Source organism: Corvus cornix, chromosome Z (genome assembly GCF_000738735.6).
Source record: "Corvus cornix cornix isolate S_Up_H32 chromosome Z, ASM73873v5, whole genome shotgun sequence".
NCBI classification, from domain to species: domain Eukaryota; kingdom Metazoa; phylum Chordata; class Aves; order Passeriformes; family Corvidae; genus Corvus; species Corvus cornix.
In genome coordinates this window covers 44,830,292-44,851,937 of record NC_046357.1, presented here as the reverse complement: position 1 = coordinate 44,851,937, position 21,646 = coordinate 44,830,292, and the positions used below count along the sequence as shown (strand labels likewise).

General features: G+C 40.5%; 1 protein-coding gene across 8 annotated transcripts in view; it reads left to right on the top strand.

Annotated features, from left to right (window-relative positions):
* PALM2AKAP2 (PALM2 and AKAP2 fusion) overlaps positions 1-21,646 on the top strand; it is a 267,420-nt gene that overhangs the window by 209,706 nt on the left and 36,068 nt on the right. Inside the window, exon 1 of one of the 8 annotated variants that reach the window (XM_019286882.2) lies at positions 3,483-3,728. The exons of the other annotated variants lie outside the window; for them this stretch is intronic. Coding sequence (XP_019142427.2) covers positions 3,669-3,728 — 60 coding nt within the window. The 5' untranslated portion in view covers positions 3,483-3,668. Of the gene's footprint in view, positions 1-3,482; positions 3,729-21,646 lie in introns of those variants that run through there. 8 annotated transcript variants of the gene reach the window in all.

Sequence of the window (21,646 nt, the reverse complement as noted above, 5' to 3'; positions counted from 1 at the left end):
ATTTAAAGTCTTTGAGTGTTCATGGCCAAGACTGAGAGCCTGTGGCTCCTATGTGGCAATGGCAGTGTCCTTTGCCAGCCAGGCTACATTCTGTACGACAAGTACAAATTGTTCCCTACCTTTTGTAAGGGAATAAAGAGCACAGTGATGCCTTATTCCTCACACCACTTCTGTGTTTCCACATGCATATAGCATGGACAAAACCAAAGGCATTTCAGGGAATTTCAGATTCCCCTCTGTCAAATGTCAGAAGTGGTGAGCAGAGGAATGGAAGCGGAGGTCTTCCTCACACTTCTGGGACTGCAGTACACTCTCCTGCATGAGCCATTGCATTTCAGTGGGGCACTGAGGGACGAGGAAAATGTAATGAACCATTTCAATGGGCAGTAAAATGAAAAAAGAAAGTTTAAAATCTTGGGTGCCTTTTCTTCTTGGGTTCTTTGGATACCAAAACGAAAAAGGTACAATATGGATCAGTCTCATTCACTAATGTTATGTTAGGGATTAGTTCTGAAGTCTTCAAAGAAGGAAATAAATTAGCAGATGTCCTCATAAGCACACTCTTTGCACACAGCTCACAAAATATGCTATAGACACCTCTCTGATAAAAGACACTGAAATTAAGTGATTTTTTCTGAGACGTCAGAGCCTGGGATTGAATTTGGTCTCCTAAATTCCAGTCTAATATTTTAGACACATGTGTTTTTCACAGCAGGAGGTTTTATCTCTTTGATGCAGTGTCTCATCTTCTTTACTCATGGACAACTGGAAGATAAACAACTTTTCTGGCTTCATCAGCTTGAATAAGTTCTTAACCTTATCCTAAGGCTTTGTATTTATTGGGAAATAAAAGAAGGGGTGGAAGTGCAGCACTAGTAAATCCTGTAGTGTCAGAGTCTCACAGGAAGTCGAATGACCCTTGCTTGAGAAACAAAAACCACAGAATGTGGGTGTGATATTTATTGGTACGTGCTTTGCATTCTCCTCCAAGGACCAATTGCATTTTGCATCGCTACTGTAAATCCTGCCTACCTTTTCCAAGAAGATTTCAACACTAACTCTTCTGACAACAAGCCGCTGGAGGGAAATGCTGTGAGTGTTAGTATTTTGACTTCTGAGCCCTAGAAAGCTCTCCCCTGGTGTTAATGATTTTTGGTGAAAGGGAAGAATGATGGGCTTTCAGACACAGTGGGCATTCATTAGCATGTACTCTCTGTCAATAGACCCTGCTTGGATGGCACAGTCCCTTCTAGTGTGTCTGTTTGTTCGCTGTTTCTCCCTGAAGACAAGTCAACAATGGCATTGGCTTTCTGATCTTCATATGCAAATGTTTTTATTAACATCAGCGGCTCTGTGATCTCACTTAAAATTGGCTGTGGGCTGGAGATGTTTTAGTAGACCTGTTTTTTCCTAATTTAAAAGAAAGGGGGGAATGCTTAGAGTGAAAGGGGAAAAAAGATGGCTTACTTCTGCAGAAAATAAGCAAATTATATTTGTATGTGTGTAAGGTCATAAAAGTTCAGATTATGCATTTTTAACTGTTTACTTGCATGAATTCTCTTTTCTTAATGCAAAAGATGTAAAAGCAGCTTCAATGTGTTGTTCACAGTTAATTAACTGTTCTAAATATGGCTGATATATCACCATATTTCCAGCTAGCTGGTTTCTGAGCTGTTCAAGAGCACTCAGTTGTTCCACTATGAAAATCAAAGATCAGAGGTCTTCTTTTTAAGAAGCTTGTTTAATATTCTATGTTAAGGTAAAACATTTTGTCATTAGTATTTTCCTTACGATCTCCTGGGTTTCAGGTATTTTTGCAGACTTAGTTCATTGTCAAGTCTGCAGAATTGTATCTTAGTACTTAGGTTGATCCATTCTGTATCTATATTCTCATTTAAATTTGGAGTTTAAATGCTGTGGTATTTAGAGTTAGATACTGTGGTATAAACTTCATCATATAGGTAATGAGGAAAAAGAAAGAAGAGGAAAAAAAGAAAGTTACTAAGAAGGTACAAGATGAAGATGCATGCAGACAGGCTTGTTTGTTTGCCACATCATTTGTTTGCAAATCTGGCCATGAGAAGGTTCAAAGGATGTGTATAATGACCATTTCTCACCAAAATCCACAGTCCTACCCTTGTCTGTACTGAAGTAACTTAGTGTTGCTTTAGCAGAAGGCAGCATTTCCTCTATCTTGTGTTTTAACCTAAGTTCTCCTGTATCCATGTTAGTCCAGACCTCAGGTGTGTGTGTTATTGCCAAGTACTTGGTCAAATCAGTACTTTAGTAGGGTCTGGCTGTTTTCAGTGGCTGTCTGTCCCTTCACTGTCAAGAAAGACAAAATATTTATGGGGAGGAACATTTTTTCAGAGAATTTTCCTCACAGAACAGTAGTGTGTGCTCCAGTAGGACTCGCAGAACTATGCTTTCTGTACATTGAGCTGAAGGGGGAGCAGTGCTGAGCCCAGCCTCTGTTCTCTGGTAGGAGTGTCTATAGAGACAACTCTTGTACAGTTCTTCCTGCATCCCTGTAATTTATTTGGGTGGCATTGCTGCAGTACAAGTACTGGAGATAAAATATTGAGGTACACTGAGTCAGATTTGAGTCGATATAAGTATAAAATTACTTCTTCTCCCTCTATTGAAGCTAAAGAAAGAAACCAGGACAATCTAGTTGCTTGATCTGTTTGTATGGACTTGCATCTGTGATGGTTTGTGCATACAAACAACTGCAATAAAAGAAAAGCAAATGTGGCAGTGGTATGTGTACAGCATCCCACTGTTTTCTGGGCAGGAGTAGGGTTCACAAGTGCCTTTTTGGTTCATCAATGAAATCACATAAAAGTAGAAAATAACTGAGCTTTGCTCTTTTACCAGTTTAATGTCTCTGAGAATAGGCCTTATTCTCTAATTGAAAAAATGATAACCACTGAGGAAAGTTAAACCATGAGCAAGGCTGCAGTATATCTTATTTTCAGCATTGCAAAGACTTCAGTCGGGGGGTATTTTGGAGGAAACCTTTCAGTCTAATTTAGGGTGGTAATTTTATTTAATGTAGTGACTGTAACATGAGAGTGATCATAGCAGCTTCTGTGTGAATTTATTATTTATTATTATGCCGATTGCCAAGTAGAGGTCAGGATGCCGGAGACAGGGACAGGAGGGAATCCCTCCTGACAGGAGGAAGAGGGATTTCCTTTCAGTCAGGCTAAAAGGTAATAGCAAAAATAAAGAAGGCAAAGCTACAGATTGTCTCTGATAGCTGCTTCTGGACTTGTGAAGTAGAGTCAAATGCCTGCAATGGAAACACAAACAAACCCAAGATTTGCAGGAGAAGGAGCGACCCTGCCGTGACATGCTGTCCCCCATCCTCTCCTCTGAGAGGTGAGGAGTGGGAGGTTCAAAGGTTGTCATCCTATTTATGCTAATTGAGTTTGAGCTAAGCTCTTCCCGAGGAAAAAAGCCTCTTACTGAATTAGTTATTCAGTTCCTCGGGGTGCAAGTGGAATGGCTGTAACACTGTCTTAAGAGTCTGCTCGAGTGGCCCCTTGAAGAGTACATCTGAAAGATTTCTCTTTATTTAAGCATCCCTCAGATGCAAACCAACCCGGAGACCTGAGAGACTTGTGTGCCTTTTGCTATTTGTCTGTCTTCAAAAGGGGCCAAACATGTTCAGGTACACAGCACCCTGGCAGGTCCTCTGCTTGTCCATGGAGCAGGGTTTGAGGGTAAGAATGATTTATTTTTATAATATTGTTAAACAACCATAATTTGTAATTGCATGAATGTGCTGTAAAGGGGAGGCAGCATTAGAGCTACTTACACAGAAAATGAAGGATCTGTAGGGATGTGTCTTGTTCATTTCTTCATTGCATATTTTCAAATAGCTGTAACTTGAGGGAACAAGTCAGAAGTTCTGTGAAAACATATCGTGTATGTTTATATGTCTCTGCTTTTGTATTCATACATCAAACATACATCACTGTGTACCTCTGTGTAGGAAAATATTGTTAATAATTTTAAGTTCCATAGGCCCTTCTATCCTTAAGCTTTTGAAAGGTTTATAGGGATGGATTAATGAATTAAACCTCATAGCAGTCTTAGGAGACACATGTTAAGGTAGGATTGCAGTCTGGGTAAGTTTTTTATTCAAGGTCATGCATCAAGTCAGCAGCAAATAGGAGAGTGAAATCCAGAACTTCTGATTCTAAGTCACTCTAGTTGCTTAATAATTGTTAGTTGTCTTCTAAATTGGATTTTCTTCAAAACCTTTAGTGTTGAGGATTCGCAAAAGTACAATTAACTGTAGCAGTAGAACAACTATGGTCAAGATTGGCATCTGAAAAGTGTAACCTTAAATTAATTTGGGTGTCATTATTTCTACACTTATTCTCACAGTACATGGCAGTATTCTTTTCCATGAAACCAGTTTACTAGTCTCTGATGGCATTTAATATGAAAGAGTTAGTTTGCAATTCAAAAATACCTATTGCATTTCCTCAGCTCTCCTGATATTATCACAACTCTTGAAACACTTGGTATGGGTTTTCTTTCCAAAAGTGCCAAATGACAGAAGATCTTTAAACTTTGAAAATAGGTTTATAGCTTCAGAAGTTGCAACAAAATACTGGAAATTATGGTTTCTAAATAGTGTCTTCTGATCTGTCTTTTTCTGTCTCCCTCCTTGAAAGAGGTGAACCAAAAGAGGTGAACCAATATTAAAATGTTAACTGCACCATTTTGTTCTTACAACTAGCAAGACTTGTATCTCACTAGCTTTTATGATATCTGAAGTTTGATTTTTTCTATCAGTCTCTCTAGAAAGTGCGTACTTAAAAACAGAATGATCAAGACCTGTGTACACCTATGTTTTCTATATGAGGACAGTTTGAATTCGTTGTTGCTAAGTCCATTTTGACTATTCCCTTTCTAATCCTTTTTTCTTAAAGGATTCAACTATACAGATTGTATAGATCACTTATCAGTCATTACATAATCTTCTTTGGGATGGAGGTGGGATTTTGTGCTGTAAAAAGGGTGGCCCAGGACTTCCAAAGGGCTGGTATTTGTGAAATTTTCCAGCTGGAGCAGGTTCTCAGCTGGGTCTGGGATCCCTTTCAGCAGAGACTTTAGTTTCTCAACTATTCCTTACTATATCATGAAAGCTTACTTCTGAATAAATATGAATCTGCAATGTATGGTTTGCAAAATTAGCAGTTATCTAACCACAATTTCTGCAGAAGTTTCTCCCTTTTCCCCCTGGTGTCTTAATCAAGCATTACTGAAAAAAAAACCTCAGAAAGTCCATGAAGTGTTTTTTTTGTCCTGTTTCTATTTTAACATAGACAGATTCACAGTCATAAGTTACAGCATATCTGAGACACCCAGTATATTACCAGAAGCTATAGATGAAGAGAAAATTTGGCCATGTGTCCAGTGGGTCCCTGAAGGCATGGCATTCTTCATTGAATTCTATGCTGTACAGAACTGTGCAAGTACTAGAGCAATGATAATAAATTTTGGATGTTTGTATCCAAATGCATTAAGGTGTCAGAAAGCTGCCAGCATTGGCTGCAGTTCAGTGTCTGAGCTTCAGCTCAGGGTATTGCTTAAGCCAAAAATTAAATAGGGTGCCTGGGGAACACTCACATCAAATGAAATCAAGTGCCCACTTGCTGTCAAAAAAAGGTTAAAAGATTAAATATATTTACTGCCCTTGCAGGACAATATTGTGGTTGTGATACCAGCTCAGATAGGAATATGTGTATTTCTGTTCTAATTGCAATTCCTCAGGAGGATGGCCACTTCATGGAAGTAAGTGATACTCTCAGTGATACTCTCAGCTTTCTTTCCATAATTGCTTGCTCAAAATCAGCCAGAGATGGCTTCTCCCAAAAAAGTGGTACTGCATCCCTATATGGATGAAGTAATGACTGCTATGACTGTGCCAGGCTATGAAGTCGTAGCCTGCTGTCTGCATACCAGCCATTCATTGCAGATGTGCATGGACTACTAGCCAGGATCAAGCTGTGAAGTGTTTTATGTAGAGCTGTGCTCAGAAAGTCTGAATTCCACAGGACTTTCTCTGGGTAATGCTGGACTGGTTTAAATCTTCAAGTGTGGCAGCAGTATGGAAGGTGTCCATAGCCCCCCATGTACAAATCTGCCTTCTATGTGTTTAAAATAAACAGTGCAGTTTAATATAAATGTTTGGATTTGTTACTTATTTGCATTTCTCTATTGCAATGAGTTAATCTAGTCAAGCCAGTGATAAGTTTCATATTACCTTTTGCCTGTGCAGACACTGTTGTACATTAATATTTATTAAATCATATTAATTAGACAGCTGATTAAAGTATACTGTCGAGGAGTATATTGCTGGAGGAAGGCTGCAGTATTTCTTCTCTCTTAGGCCCAGCCAAAGTCACCATTTAGCATTTCATACTTGAAAGACTGTCCAGCTCACCATTGCATGTGATCAGCATTCCGGCTTACAGCATGCTTCTGCTGAAGTCCACAGCAAAATTCTCCTTGATTTGGACTAGTGCAGGGTTGAGTGTACAAAGATAATGTGACGGTAGTTTGAAGGTAATATTTATAGTGATGCCAAAAATGGAGAAGCTTTGCCGAAACATTATTGCTGGGGGCTTTGGGGTTAGCACAGGTATGATTAGTGAAAAGGCAGGGCTGCCTCTAGTCTCCTGGTACATAGCAAAACTGCTCTAAGGCTCATTAGGGGCACATCCAGGCAGTGCTGCAGTACAGATAATTTGTTTTAATGAACGCTGCTCATTTAAAAAGCTGTAATTTGTGCAAAGCCCTTAGGAAGTAAGGAGGAACTGCAGGAACATAAATTCCCTAAAGCAGAGTCACAGTCTTTCCAGGTGTGTGACTAAAGGACATCATAAGCCTTACAAGAAACAAATAAAGGCTGTAAATCATCAGAGTTCTGCAGTTGCTCCATCAGGCTTGGCATTCTGATTTTTACTGAACTGTTGAGTCTGTATGTTTGCACTAAATTGTTTTGAATTAGATCAGAAAAAAAATGGAAAGGTCTTAACAGTAAAGGTAGATGTGGTCCTTTAATATTGTTGAGGTGCATTTGGCTGGGTGGGGTGGTGCTTTTCTTTTACACATACATCTCTTAGTTCTAGCGTCTCTAGATTTTTATATTTTATCAAGTGATGTGGTAAAGCCAGGATTTGGAAGAAATACTCATTATGATTACTGCAAATAATAGTTTCTAGCTGGTGGTTCCTGGATTCCAACTACCACATATTCCTAACTATGGCACTGAAAGCCAATACTTAACCAAAAGTGCTCTCAGTATGTCTCCAGTGATTCAGATGAATCAACTCATGGCTGCTTGTCTTCAGACTAAAGAGCTGATACAATTTCCTGACATTTTTCAGGCAGGAGAAGCTTGAGCGTGGTATCTAACATAACTCCGTAGCTCTTACAAGAACCTGTGTTGCCAGGCAAATAAACAGCACTGCACAGTGAAAAACAATCCTCTTGTCTTACATCTGAAGTGGTGTTTTCAGACTGATAATCTGTCTTGATAGCAAGTAGATACAAAAGCATGCTGCAAGGAGCTGACTTGCACTTAATATAATGCAGTAGCAGAAGATGACTCCAGTTGCATAGACTTGGATCACATACTGCCCGTTCTCTTCTCAACATAAAAGGTCCTAGCAAAGAATCTCAGTGTTCTATAAGGTAAACTTCAGAAGAGTGAGCCGTGAATGCCCACCGTGGCTGGATGGTGCTTGCTTGCACAGAAGTGTTTTTGTCCTCTCTGTACTGCCTTTTTTTTTTTTTTTTTTTTTTTTTTTTTTTTTTTTTTTTGAGTGTTGGAAAGTGAGCATTTTGCTGGAAATCAGAGTTCATGTGACTGAAGGAGCATAGAAGAATTTTTAAAGAGTAACTATCTAAAAGAATTTTTAAAAGTAAAGAAAAGATTCTAGCTTTTTCTGGTAGCAGAGAAAAGCTTGGAAAAAAGTCAGACTCACTGTTAACAGCTTAAAAACATGAGGAAAATAAAAAGGCCTATATAGCCACATTTTTGTGCTGGCAATTCTTGGCTTCCTGGGACTTTAATAATGGCATCTGAGCAAATGGGATTATTTTTATTGCTGTTTGATTAGGGAGCTTTGGTTCCATCAAGTGCCAGCAATACCAGTTTGTGCACATTATTATAGTAACCTGGGTCATTTAATCTCTATTAATTGCTAGTCACACTGCTACACACTGCACTTAAACCACTTCTAGGCTGTTGTTTCTGTTCCTACGTGATGCCCTTCTGCCTTTCAAAAGTGTTCCCAGTTCTCTTCAACTTCTTTTTCCCTTCTTAGTTTTCAGTCTTTTAATGCTGACCCAATGGAACACAGGTCTGCTCTCACTGCCCTTTGTTTTTCATATGACTGAGAGATTGAAGACGGCCGAAGAAAGGAATGAGATAAATTGGGGAAAGGAGGAGTGATGATATCACCAAATTCCCTGACCTGTAAACAGAAGCTGTCCAGCAGAAGTGTCTTAAGCTGTTTTGAGCTGTCTACTGGGTTTATTGTCCTCGTTCAGTGAGAGAGACTTTCAGGACTCCTTTTCAAGAGAGTTACAATTGTTGTGTTTGAGCTGCTGTGTACCTTCATTGCCGTCTCCTGGCAGTAAATTAGGAATTCTGATTATGTGTTTATGAATTTATCTGGGCCATTTTGGTATAAATTCTAAATAATTAAAACTTGTCTCCACTTCCCATTAGAATATCTTTGCTCGTTTTGTGCTGGGAAAACATACATGGATATAAATACAAAAACATTGAGCTTTTGCTGAAGTCAATTTTTTAATCATAATTCCTGGAAAAAGAACTTGTCCAAGCCATGGAAATCATCAGGGAAAACAGTTCTTGAGCAAAGTCATAGTAAAATATATCATTAATCATAACCCGCCCACATCTAGGCATCGTATCACCAGACACTTCACTGGGGGAAGGAACAGTACTGTTGATATTCATGACTCACTATATTCATGGGTTATAAAGTTAAAAGCATCAGCTGTGATCCCATTATGATTGGCATTGTGACACAGACTAGTGGATTTTCCCAAATTGATTTTTGTTTGGATTACATCTTATCTTTTAGAAAAACATCCAGTTTTGATTCCACATGTCCTATAAGGGAGTATTAATCACAGCCCTTAATAAATTGTTCCCTCCATTAATTATAACCACTGCTAAGGTCTTCCTGTTAGAAAATAGGCATTATTTTACTCATGGTCTTCCTGAACACTCCCCAGTGCAATCAGAAATGTCTTGTGCTCCTTCCTGCTCTGAGAGATAGGCTTTGTCTGAAAATTGCAGATTGGGAGGCTTTTTTGTTTGTTTTTTACCTTGCATAACCTGTGAGGTTGGAAGAAGTTATGGCTTATGGCTTTAATTACAGTCTGTCTAACTACCTGGAAAACATTCTCACTCTCTTACTTCAAGTCTTACCCTTGTGATGCCAGCACACACCTGTGGCTGAGAAGAGTAATGTTGATGGCATGTGCGTGACCGCCACTTTTCATTCATACTGCTTTCATCTTGTTGTCACCTGATATTGCAGCCTGCCTTCATGTGTCCACCTCTTTGCTAAGCTCTCGTTGGAGGCTGTGACCAGGTTATTATTGCTGGTTTAGAACTAGGATTTTATCAAGAACATTGAGGTCCCCATCTGAGCTGTGCTGAGAGCTTCTGAGCATTTATCAGATTTCCTGATGAAATGGTCAAGGTGAAGTGCCTTAGTTAAGAGTTCTTTTCGCAGTTTCAGCATAGTTTAGGGCCGTACTTATATTACCATTTCCACTACGAAATTGCCATGTGCGTTGACATCAGACACATGCGGACTCATACTTAGGGTTGGATGAGGAGCACTGGCAGCCACTCACACCAGTTCCGAGATGAACCCAGGATCCATGTGGCCTCCAGCCTGAATTACTAGGCCAGAACGGTAGTTCTCCCAAACCCAGGAATGAGGCATCTGTGTGCAAACCAGAGCAGTGGGGGGGGTCTGCAACACAGAGGTATGAGTCTGGGTGAGCTCTGCTTTGAAGACATTCCCTTAATTATGCTGCAGGTTTGGGCAGTGCTTCTGTCGAATCACCTCACAAAGCTATGATCTTTTCTTTATTCTTTTTGAGACGCTAATTGGTAAGAAGTGATGTCGCTGCTAACGCACTGATAAGCACATTAGCTATGTTGTTACTTAGTTGCTGAGATGTTCACAATTCCTTAGTTGAAGGCATATATTTCCTTTGGGTAATTTCTGCTTAGCTGACTTACTCAGCAATGCTCTGTCCACATGTGTTTCCTGAAATTATCAGCTGACATAATATGAAATACTGCTTCATGCATGTCTATACAAAGTTGGAAGGTACAGCAAAGCATGATGGTTTCCACTGAACAGAATACCAGGATGGTATGAATGGCGTTTCTGGGTAGAAAAACAAGACTCTTTCCATGCCCTCACAGAACAACACAGAGGTCCTACTCAGGGCCTGCCTAGGTCAAGTTGAATTATCCTTCTACAAGCTGGGTATTTTCCCTTGTAGTGGACAATGTGAATAATGATGGTCCTTGGTTAGGAGAAATGTCAGCCCTTGGACTGTGGTATGGGTGTTTTAGACTCAACGATCAGCAAACTCTTGAAGTAGTCGTGGCAACTTTCCTATACAGGCTGTGGTGAAAATCAAGTAGTATTGTACTCCTTTCTTTTCAGAATCTGAGATTCTTAAGCACTGTAAGTTAGCGATTGGATTGGCATTCTAATGTATATTTTATTTTTCCTCTTGATGGGACAATGACAACCTCAAATTTGTCATTTATTGAATACTTGAAATTTAGCATTCAGATCTGAATGTATATACATCAGTAACATCTAGATCTATCTGTCCTAGAAACAGGTGTCAGAAACCAGTTCTGGGAGTTTGACCTTAAGCATCAGGATTCCAGCAGTTTTCTTTTAAGGGCCTGGTCTGTAGTGTTTGTGGTTCCTAAAAACAATGAGCTCTGCTTTCAATACATCTGGAGCTGGTCCAGATCTCTGCTGTTGTCCATGTGCAAACTGCCACTCACCATTCCAGAAGAGAGGCTGATTCCCACGTTCATCCCACTTGCAAACAGCAAAACAACTTGGTTTTTCTTCAAGTGGCTTTTTTTTCAGCAAGTGACTTTTTAATGGTACACTTGTATCCTTGTATTCACAGAATTGTTCAAAGTTCGTGGTGATTCTGAAGTGGTGCTGTGATTATGAGTTTAATTTTATTTGCCTTTTAATACTGCTAAGAGGATTTTTTTTCACTGGTGATGTAAGAAATGTTAAATGCTATCTGATGAAAATACATTTGTTATTTATAGGTAAATCCAATTATTTAGTTAGTTAATGGATCTTAAAAATAGCTATAAGAAATGGTCATTCATATATTTGCCAACAACTGCTTGCTATTTCCCTCCTGAAAAACATCCATTGTGATTGATTTGTGAGTATTCAGCTTTGTGAAAGGAAAGCCAGACCTGTTAGCATAGCTTTATATTGCATGTCAGAGAGAACAGACAAATCAGTGCTTATTGAGCCACCCTGTAATTGCATTAGTCTGTAAACTTCTGGTGGCCTGGTTTCCTCTCTTATTAAACGGAATGAGAAGGGCTGGAGACATGCTTGAATACTTGCACTTGTAGATTAGACATTTCCTTTTTTGGAGGTTGGCTTTACTGGCTTGGGTTTTTTTCCTTAAAAACGAGACATGGCTTTGGTCTGGTGTTATTTTTTGTTCTGCCAGAAAACTGTAATGCATTATGCAAAAATGTTCATTTGTTCTAAGCTAAGATTATTTATAGGTCAGAGTTCTCACATGATGAGTACTGCCAGTTTTAGGTCCTCATAAGGAATACGAATTCAATTTTGAGATTAGCTGTTGTATTTGTTTTTTTAGTTACAATAACTAATTTAGGTCCCTGCCTCATTTTGAGTGTGTCAGTTTTGAAAAATGGTATTCACCTCACAAAACTCTGCTGTCTGTCACTTTGTGAGTTACAAAGTACATAAAAAGAAAAATAAAATAAATTTTCTTCTTCCTCATAAAAGTTCTTTTTGAACACTGAGTTCTTGTTAAGCTGTCAGTCAGAAAGGGAAACCACCAAATGTCAGTCAGGGTGGGGAGGAGGTAGGGGGCAGGCAGGGATTGCTGTGATGTTTTTGTTGTGTGAAAATCAGCTTGAGTTTTTTCCCAGCATCCTGAGTTTCTAAGCTCCTGCATTAAAACCAGAGAAGCCAATTGGGGGCAATAAAGTTAGACAGGTGCTTAAGCATGTTTTAAGGAGCCTACAGCAGGAGGAAGCAGTTTTGGGCAAGGGGAAGGAGTTTCTAATGGGATGCCACAGGCACGTATGGCTGCTTCAGCTGTGAGCTGCCTCTCTCCCAGTCTCTTCCCCAGGCCCTGTGGCTGCTCCTGAGAAAGTAAACAGCCAAGGTTTGCCCCAAATCTGCTGTATGACCTGTTCAGACCAGAGCTAGGCAAACACCAAACAAACAGCTTGTACTCCAAATGTTAGGCATTCAGCCTATAAGTAGTTACAGTTCCAGCCCTTTTACAGTATGTATTAATAATGCAAAACAAATATCGATGTTAACTCTCTCTAGCAAGCTAAAGCCCTGTTTACGACCCAGTTGTTCAGAGAAGCAGCAGTTAGAAATGAAAGCAAAGCTGAGATACTGTCTAAGGCTGTGATCCTGGAAGGGCAGATGGTGTCCTTGGAGTGCTCCATGGTTACACTGTTGCCCTTTTCTAAGGGTATATGTTCAGCTGTGGAAGGAAGAAAGATCAATACAAAACCCCAAAAAAGGACTGATTGCGGCATGAGTGTTTAGTTTGGTAGACAAAGGACAGCTGTCATAAGAAATTTCTCACAAGCCCCACACTGGCTCTTACTGACAACAGTCCTTGCCCTCCCTATGGTTGTGTGCAGAACGGTTGTCTGTGGGGGAAGAGGTTTCAAAATGGACAAATGTGTTAGAATTTCATGCTAGAGTAACGATCTTACAACAGGAGCTGTGAGTTGCATGGTTTCCCCTGTTGGTGGCTCCCTTTCAGTTGGTAATGCTCCACAAGTAATTCACAAGGTGGTAATCCAGCTCTTCCTCCCAGAGTTTGAAGCTGCTCTGCCTTTCCCCCTGAACCGTGTTACAATTTTGTGTGAAATTTTGGGCCAGTTTATGCTATGTATTGCAGGAAAGGACAGCTACACTGGAGGGTGAGGAGGTGTTGTCACAGAACCATTCACCAGCAGCTCCCAGGTAAAATCTCAGAGCCTTTACAAGGCATCTTGGGTGCAGTGTCATACTAAGGCATTAATGCCCAGGCATCTAATTCACAAGTTTGTTTCCTTGTCATGAGTCAAATATTTGACATGCTGCTTAATGCTTATTATTTTTTCAAGCATTTCACCAGTTTTAGGTTGTCACAGTTTGGTGACCTCCTTAATTTTACAAAACCTTCATGGTTTTGTAAAATGGACTGAGAGGGTGGTCTGCTACAGAAAATGTTTTTTAAAATACTGATTGCAAATACTCTGTGAAATTAAGGTAATTTCCTGGCATGTTGTGAAACACCTAGATGCCTACAGTGTGGTTAGAGGTACTTGTATGGTGGGACTAGAAATACACAAGGTGTTGTTCTGCCCATTATCCCTGTAACAGCAAAAGAATGACAGAAAGGCGTTATGTATTTCTTCTTGTGCCTACACTTTCCAGACTGCATCCGTTAATACATGCAATTGCAGTGCCATCCCATGTTTCTCCAGTTGCCTCTGTGCAATTTTTCCTACAGGAGTATAGGTTGGGAAGACAATTCAAGCTGGGCAGCCTTTCCTTTGCTTAGAATTTGCCATGAGGTAGGATATATTGTTAAGTGCATAGATGCAAGAGATGAAGCTCAGCATAAAGTCATCCTCTGGCCCCACAGTTACCATAGTGAGAACTGCTCCCTGTCTGTTTCCCTCTAGACATATAGATAGATATAGATGGATAGATAGATAGATAGATAGATAGATAGATAGATAGATAGATGCCACAAAGAGGAAGGGACAAGCTTGTTCTCCATGCAGGTGTGATTACTGCAATTCCTGAATGTTCGCTGCAGCAGAGAGCTTCTCACTGCTCCTACAGACAGCTGTAGACAGGGGACACAAGCTAGAACAACATTTGCAATTACTTTCCAAAACCCTGCATTCTTGTCATTGTTAGAGCCCTCATTTGCTGAGCAGTTGATTTGAGCCCAGGAAATCATTATGGGTTGATTTTATTGTTGCTATTATTGTAATAGGAGGAGGGAATTAAAAACAAATGCCTCAGTGCTGATGTTTGACTAGAGCGAGAGACTGATCTGTAAACCCAGATTGTAGCTGAACACTTGGAAAAGGCCAGGCAGGAGGACTGCTGGGCAGTTGATGAGCTGTGTTTCAGCATTATGTTCTGAGTGGGATCCATACAGAGAACCTCAGTGGAAGCCAGCTTGGGCAGAGGCAGGGTGAACGGGCTCAAATCACAGGATGTTGCTATTGCAGGATGCTACATGGAAGGAACGTGGCTTGATGCACTTAGCATGACCTTTTTTACAAAGATGCAAGTAGGCAGTGGATAGAAGAAGCCAGAGGAAGAAGAGGAACAGCTGGCACTGAACAGAAAGCTTGAAGAAAACCAGTGATCAATAGAAGGAAGAGAAAACATTCTGGAAAAAACTCAGGAAAGAGAAATTTCAGACGCACAAGTTAACATGTGTAATCACAATTGCAAGTTCTCCAGTCTCCAAGAAGGAGCAGCTCCTGTTTGTCTCTCACAAGTGATGGAGCAAAGAAGGCCTCTGGCAGGTATCCCCCATGGAGCATCTGTAATACTCAAGGCTGGCCAAGAGTGACAACAAAAGAGTTTCCTCTTAAGTGACAGCAATGATGGGAGGCCTCCTGTCACTGATTGTTGTCTCAGGGTCTGGCCCATAGTTGGCAAGTGGTGAACCTTTTCATTAATAAATTAACTTGAAGATGTATCTTACAGCACACTGACAGGGCAGAGCACTTGGAGGGTAGGCTCCAGCAGCTAGGGAACCACTGTGTGTCTTCTCATCTGTTGCTTTGAGCAGTGTAGACTGCTGCAAGTGCATTTGCTATGTCTTGCAAGCAGAGGTAATGAGCTTAAGATTAGCAGTATAGCAATATTTGGAGAGGTAATTAGCAATATATGGAGAGCTTCAAAATGAACATTGTGTGTTTACAATGTGTGTTCGCAGTGTATTTACAACTGCTGCAATGTCTTTTTGTCTTGGCAAAAGATGTAGGCAAGTCTTAGTGTGAAGGAAAATCAACCCTGTAAAAAAAATAAAAACAAAAGAAAAAGGAGATAAACAGTTGCCCCAGATAATTCTGAGATTAGTAAACTTTCAACCAATAGCACAGTATTTATATAGTAAGATTTGAGGTCTGTCAATACTTAACAGTTTGCACTGTCTGTGTACAGGGCCTAATTCATATGTTTAATCTCTAATGACAAGAAACTGACAGATACCGCAACACTGCCCAGTTAGGGTATCAGCAACAGTCCTAAAAGCTCTCTATTTCACACAAGAATACAGATTTACAGAGAGCTTTTCACTATCAGTTCTTAAATGAGGACTTAAATAAATTTGCAGGAGGATAATTTTTAGAAAACGAAAATCATGTCATTAAGAAATCATGTAATGTTCTTATCAATAAAAATAGGCTCTTCCACATGTGCTGTGAATTAATTATCACACAGGTAAAAGTTATCTGTAGCCAGCCCTTTAATAAGGCTTGGGTATTACACATCTTTTATTCAAATTGATATTTCTTTTGAAGTGCACATGAGTTTCACAGTCTCAGACTTCAAGATTAAGTATGTGCAAACCTGTATGCACATGTGTTGATTTTCAGAGTGCCTTATCTTTTCCTTCATTTATGTGAACTTGAGCATCTACCTTGTCCTAGGACAAGTTGTGCTGCTTGGGAATGTCTTGTATTTGTGAGGGGTTTCTGCCTCACTACAGTAAATCTCCTTCAGCATTCTTCTTCACTTCCCCCTCCAGAGTGTGAAAGACAGTTCAGATGTTTCCTACCCAGCATTTTTTTAAATAAGAAAATATTATTGCATCAGAGGAGTGTGCTTATAGTGGCACATGGTGCTTGTTTCAGTGCATTTACTGTCAGCAAGCTCATTCCTGTTCTCGCCTGTTTAATTTTATAGTTGAAATCTTGTGTCTCAGAAAGCTATGGAATTTCAGGGGGGATCCTGATTTTCAGGAGAATTCATGTTGTTGTATTGCATTTCACTTGCTTAGAGAGAACCGAATTATTTGCACTGATTAATTACTTGAAGAATGAGCTCAGTTTTAATGCTGAACTTATGTAGGATATTATGCTGCAATTGTATCTACACTTCTTTGCACATTGCCATCAATTCAGTGAAGCTTAGTTTTATAGCAGGGAGCATTAGAGGAAGTTTATAATGACTTGGAAGATAAACCAGCCTGACACAAGCTTATCGGTAAGACACTACTGGAAAAATTTAAGTAATTGCCTCTAAATGCTAGAAAATCACTGTGATCGGGGAATGCATGTTTGTGTTTCTTTTGTAGTTGAAGATGCCTTAACATTTCCTGAAATGTTCATTTGATTAAGCATCACAGTTCTTATCTTTGTTTGTGTGGAGTCTTGCTGGATGGCATCATCCTCCACTGTCGATAGATGTATGTCTAAGACTTAAGCTTGTGACGAGTAGACATCTTCCTTGTGCTTGCATTTCCCACATCTTTCTGGAGTCATAGGAAAGCAGGAATATTCATTTCTTGAAGGTTTTTATGAAATGAACTTAAGCTGTGGTTTTAGACCAGAAATGGCCTGCCTGTACCTCCTAAGGTGTGTTCAGCGGTTCTTCAAGGAAAATGCAATTGTTTGAATCCTGAGCTCTTGCGAAGTTTAGCCTCAGAATTTGCTGCCTGTCACAGGAGAAACTTAACATCAGTTGGCCAGTCAGCATCATTGTGGTGCTATGCAGGATTCCCTCTGAACACTCTGCTGGTGCTGGGTGATGGTGAAGGGCAGGGGGTTCAGGGTTTGGGGTGAGAGGGAGGAAATCAGGGGAAAAGAGTTTGAAGGATCTTTTCCCTGGCATAAAGTAATTTTATTGCTGCTACTGTTGTTCGATAAAGAGAGCTACCCTGTTTAGAAAAAAACAGCTACCCTATTAATGAAACAAATGAATTGTTATAGAATAAAGTTGGGTGTGTTTTGACCAATTTGCCAATATTAAGTGTAGAAGAAATAACAGCTGAGTAATTGCAGCAAAAGAAGCATTAAATGCAGCTTGAAACGCACACATATTTTCTAAGCTTGGGGCCGTTTGCCATTTTGTAGTATTAATCTTGGTTTGTAGTAGACTGCTCATAATCAATTTATGTTGATAAGCTGTCCTGTGCTTCTTACTGGTCTCCTTTAGGTAAATGGCAGATAGCAGTGAGTGCTGTTATTGTAAACAAGTGTTCTTTTTTGTTCTAGATGGTTGAGATCTCTCCTTTCCAATCTTTTGTGTATGTGTTTAGTTAAAGTACTGTGTCTGTTCAAAGCTACAGCAACTCTGCATCTAGAAGACCACCACATGGGAAAAGTTTGACTCCACAAAGAAATTATGCTTCCCATAACTCTGAACATTACTCTCTGTTTTGCAAGTGCAGGACATGTAACTTTGCAAGATGGCAAGAGTTAAGAAGCTTAAGATTTTGGCTGAATTAATAGATATTAACAAACATAACTCCATCTTGCAAGACTGGGAGTCTGGGAGTTACCTAAACATTTTGTTCTGTTTAAAACCAAACATTTTTCTATCAGCTTTTTCAAAATTCCTGAGGATCTTTGTTTCCAGCCACCTTATCTAAACAAATCAAAACAAACACTGTGCATAGGTTCCTTGCTACCACAATAAATTGCTTGTTTTAACTGGGGGGGTTGTGGACTGGTTTGATTTGGGATATTTTTCCTTGTCTTTTGTGTTTGCCTGAGAAACAGCCTCAGCGTGTAGGATGACAGGTCATCTCAAGTGCTAACAACATTTAAAATCATTCCAGAGAAAGCTTCTTCAAATTACCTTGTGTTTAGGAGAGGCAGGAGCCTGCACAGGACCATTCCCATTGGGCAGCTGATAGAGGACTGCTCAGTTATCCCTTTGGTGTCCATGCACAACTCACACCTAGAGCACAGAGCAGCTATAGATGGCTTGCAGCAGGGCAGAGTTGCTTCCTACTCCTACTGTGAGTGCAGGTCAGGCCAGCTTGGGTTATCTCACCTTGAAGACTAAGGAGGCACTCAGATGCTTGCATACCCCTCCAGTGAGAGATGCTTAAGTAAGCTTTAGACTTTTAAACCTCAGAAGAGTGGAGGTGAAGAGTTTACTGCAAAGTGACTGTAGTACATGGCCACAGGAATCACACTGCGTGATGACAGTGGTCACATGTGACGTCACAGGTTGTGGAGTTTTCACCGACCTCAGTACCCACAACAAAAGTGTGTGGGTAAGACAGCACTTTTGAGAGGCACTGAAAAAGTGGAGAAAAGACAAGAGGAAGTCCTTCCCCCACTAAATGGCTTGCAACAAACCCAAGTAACTTTGCATTTCTGATTCCTTGTTTGCATGCGAAAGCACATAAGGAGATGAGCAGCTCCTTAAATATTAACTGTCAGTATCTGAGGAAAAGAAGTAAGTGGGATGCTGTATGACCTTTCTCACTTGTTTTTCCAGCCCTCATCTTTTCATGACACGTAGCATTCTCAGCTGATTGGCATTTATGGCTCCATCCCTGGTAGTTTTGACAAGGTATTTTATGTTTGCTCTGCTGGGAGTAGTAAACATGCCACATGCCACTTTGTTTTTGAATGGAGAATGCCCCCAAAGCCCCAGTTTTCAGAGCAATCAAGTGTGAACACATCTTTTAAGAAGTTTTACCTGTTCAGCATGGAAATACAAATGAAGACCAGTTTTAGCATTGGAAATGAATTTCAATCCAAATGGCATCAAGAGAGGGCCTCCAGGTATTCTTTGGGTTGTGTTGAACACAAACTCTTCGTTTTCACCAGGGTTAAAGGTTTCCTACTTACGTTACGTAGCCCAGCTTCCAGGGTGAGTAGACATTCATGTGAGTACACGTACAGACTGGAGGCTTTTTTTTTTCCAGAGAAGCCATAGACTTTTTCTGCCATAAGAACACACAGCCCTGACAGTAAGCAGTGTCAGAGCAGTAAGCAGTGTCCCATGTGAAAGTGGCAGCAAAAAACAGCTACTTTGCACCTCCTCACTGCAAATCATCAGAAAATGCAAAGCACTAGTGAAATGTAAGAGCCCCCTCTGCTCCCTCATTAAGGGTTAATGTGAAGGTTTCCTATTGGAATTTATTTTGGTAGCCATCCTTGAGTAATTCATGCTGAGCAGTTATTCTCCTGCTGCTACAGAGGCAGTCAAGACTTTGTCTGAAACACGGGTTTCAGGTGGGGGGTCCTCTCTGGAAAGGAGAGGTTTGAGGTGTGAGTGTGCTGTCCATATTGCCGGTCTCAGAAACTGGTTTTATTTCTCTCTTACACTGGTTGTCTCATACTGTTCTTCTTCATAAGAACAGCAGGTCTGGTTACAGTGCCAGGGGAAATTAAACTGACAGAGCCAATTTGTACTCATAAAATAAATAAAAGTGGCCTTTGGGTTTAAAGCGTGTGATTTCCTCAGAAGGAAGAGGAAGAACAATTAAGATTGCTCACCAGATTAAATTCTTTGTAATTGCTTGTTTTCAAATAGCCCCTTAAACAAGAGGAAATATCCAAGAAAACTATTTATTTTAAAAAAGATTTTGTTGCAAAAAGGAATTCTGTCAAACTGCCTTCCCTGGCTGTTAGGAGCTGTCTCTGCCAAAAAATTGAAAATTAGCTTGTGAGCAAGTATGATTGGACTGGCATCACAGGTGAATGGGCACCTGCTCAGAAAACTACATCCCCTCCCCTGAGATGTGCTCCCTGCCTCTCTTCATCCTGATGGGGCCATGCAGAGAGGTCAGAAATGTTTTACCTGGAGAGAAGGCTGGGGAATGGAGCAATTCACTTAAAAGTGAAAAAGCACTGAACCAGCGAGTGACAGGCTGGCATTAAAAGCCTTACCATATGTCCTGTGTCTTTGTTGTTTTACTCTGGTTCCTTGCACAGGATGCCCTCTGATATTCACCACCCATATTTAATCCTCTGCTGGCTTGGTAAGGGTAGATTTGTAGAGGAGGTATTAAAAATGAGAAGGAGAGCCTTAAAATGTTTAGTAAACTCCAGCAGTCGTGTGCTTAAGCACCAGTTTTGCTTCCAGCAGCCAGCCTTCTGTGGCACTTCATTTTACAGTCCCAGACAGAGATGTCTGTGGAGATCATAGTTTGAAAATATTGAGCAGAAGTGGTGACCCTGGGCCTGTCAGACCTTCCCTCATGTGCAGGCAACTTTGCTGTCATAGAGAGGAGAACAATAGCACTTCCTCCAGTGAGGTATGTCATGAAAAGACTGCTGATACAGAAGGGGGTAAGGGAAGAGTTTCAATACTTGTTTTTTCTTCTGCTATTGCACATCATTAATTTAATAGTCATTTAATAGTCATAATGGTGGTAGTCCAACAGACTCAGAAAGTCAGGCAGGGTATTTACTCCCTGAACAGGAAGGGGATGCACAAGAGGATTTGTTTCATTTATGTTAAGCTCTTATACTTTCCATGAAGAGGAACACTTTTTTTTTCCTTTTTTTTCCCTCTTTTTTTACCCTTTTCCCATAAGTTAAAAGAGCAGAATTAACCCTTTACAAGGTTGTAACAATGACTCTGTGGTTCAAGTGGTACAGGTACAGTGTGGGAAGGTGTTTGGGCTGACAGGGAAGCATCTGTGGCCTGAGGTAACAGAAAGGGCTTGTGCTGTAATTTTGTTACTGCTTAATCAGAAGATACAACACTGCAAATCACTGTTTCTGCCACATTTTTAAAAAATGTGTGTTGAACCAAAACCCTAAGCTGAAACCAGCTGCTAAAATCTGGTGTGTTCTCTCCCAGAAACAGTCATAGCGTAGCTTGTGCCCTACATTCAGCGCCTCATCATGTATAATGAAGAGGGTACATGATGTATTTCCTTCACAGAGGAGGGCTGTTTCAGATTAAAGATGCCTCCCAAAGCGAAGGCCCTGGCAGAGAACTTGGTGCCACCTACATATTTTTCCTTGACTGGTTGAGGTCTTGCTTACACGCCTCATCTGCCTCTACAGGTGGCCTCTTGGCAGGGGCAGAGCAGTCGTGTGGCCGCTCAGCACCAGCATTCCACACGACCTGCCACTCTGAGAGACGAGTTTGGCTGCAGACCTAAGGATCCTCAGAGCTACAGAAAAAAAATAGGAGTTGCCTGCTTACACTAACATTTCATACACACAGATTTGGCCATGAAACCCAGCGTGCTTGGATATAATGTGCTTTTGTGCTGCAAATTTGGAAGATTAGGGTCTGAAGCAGGTAAATCACTTTGTAAGGGTCCTTTTTTTTCTCAGATTCGGAGG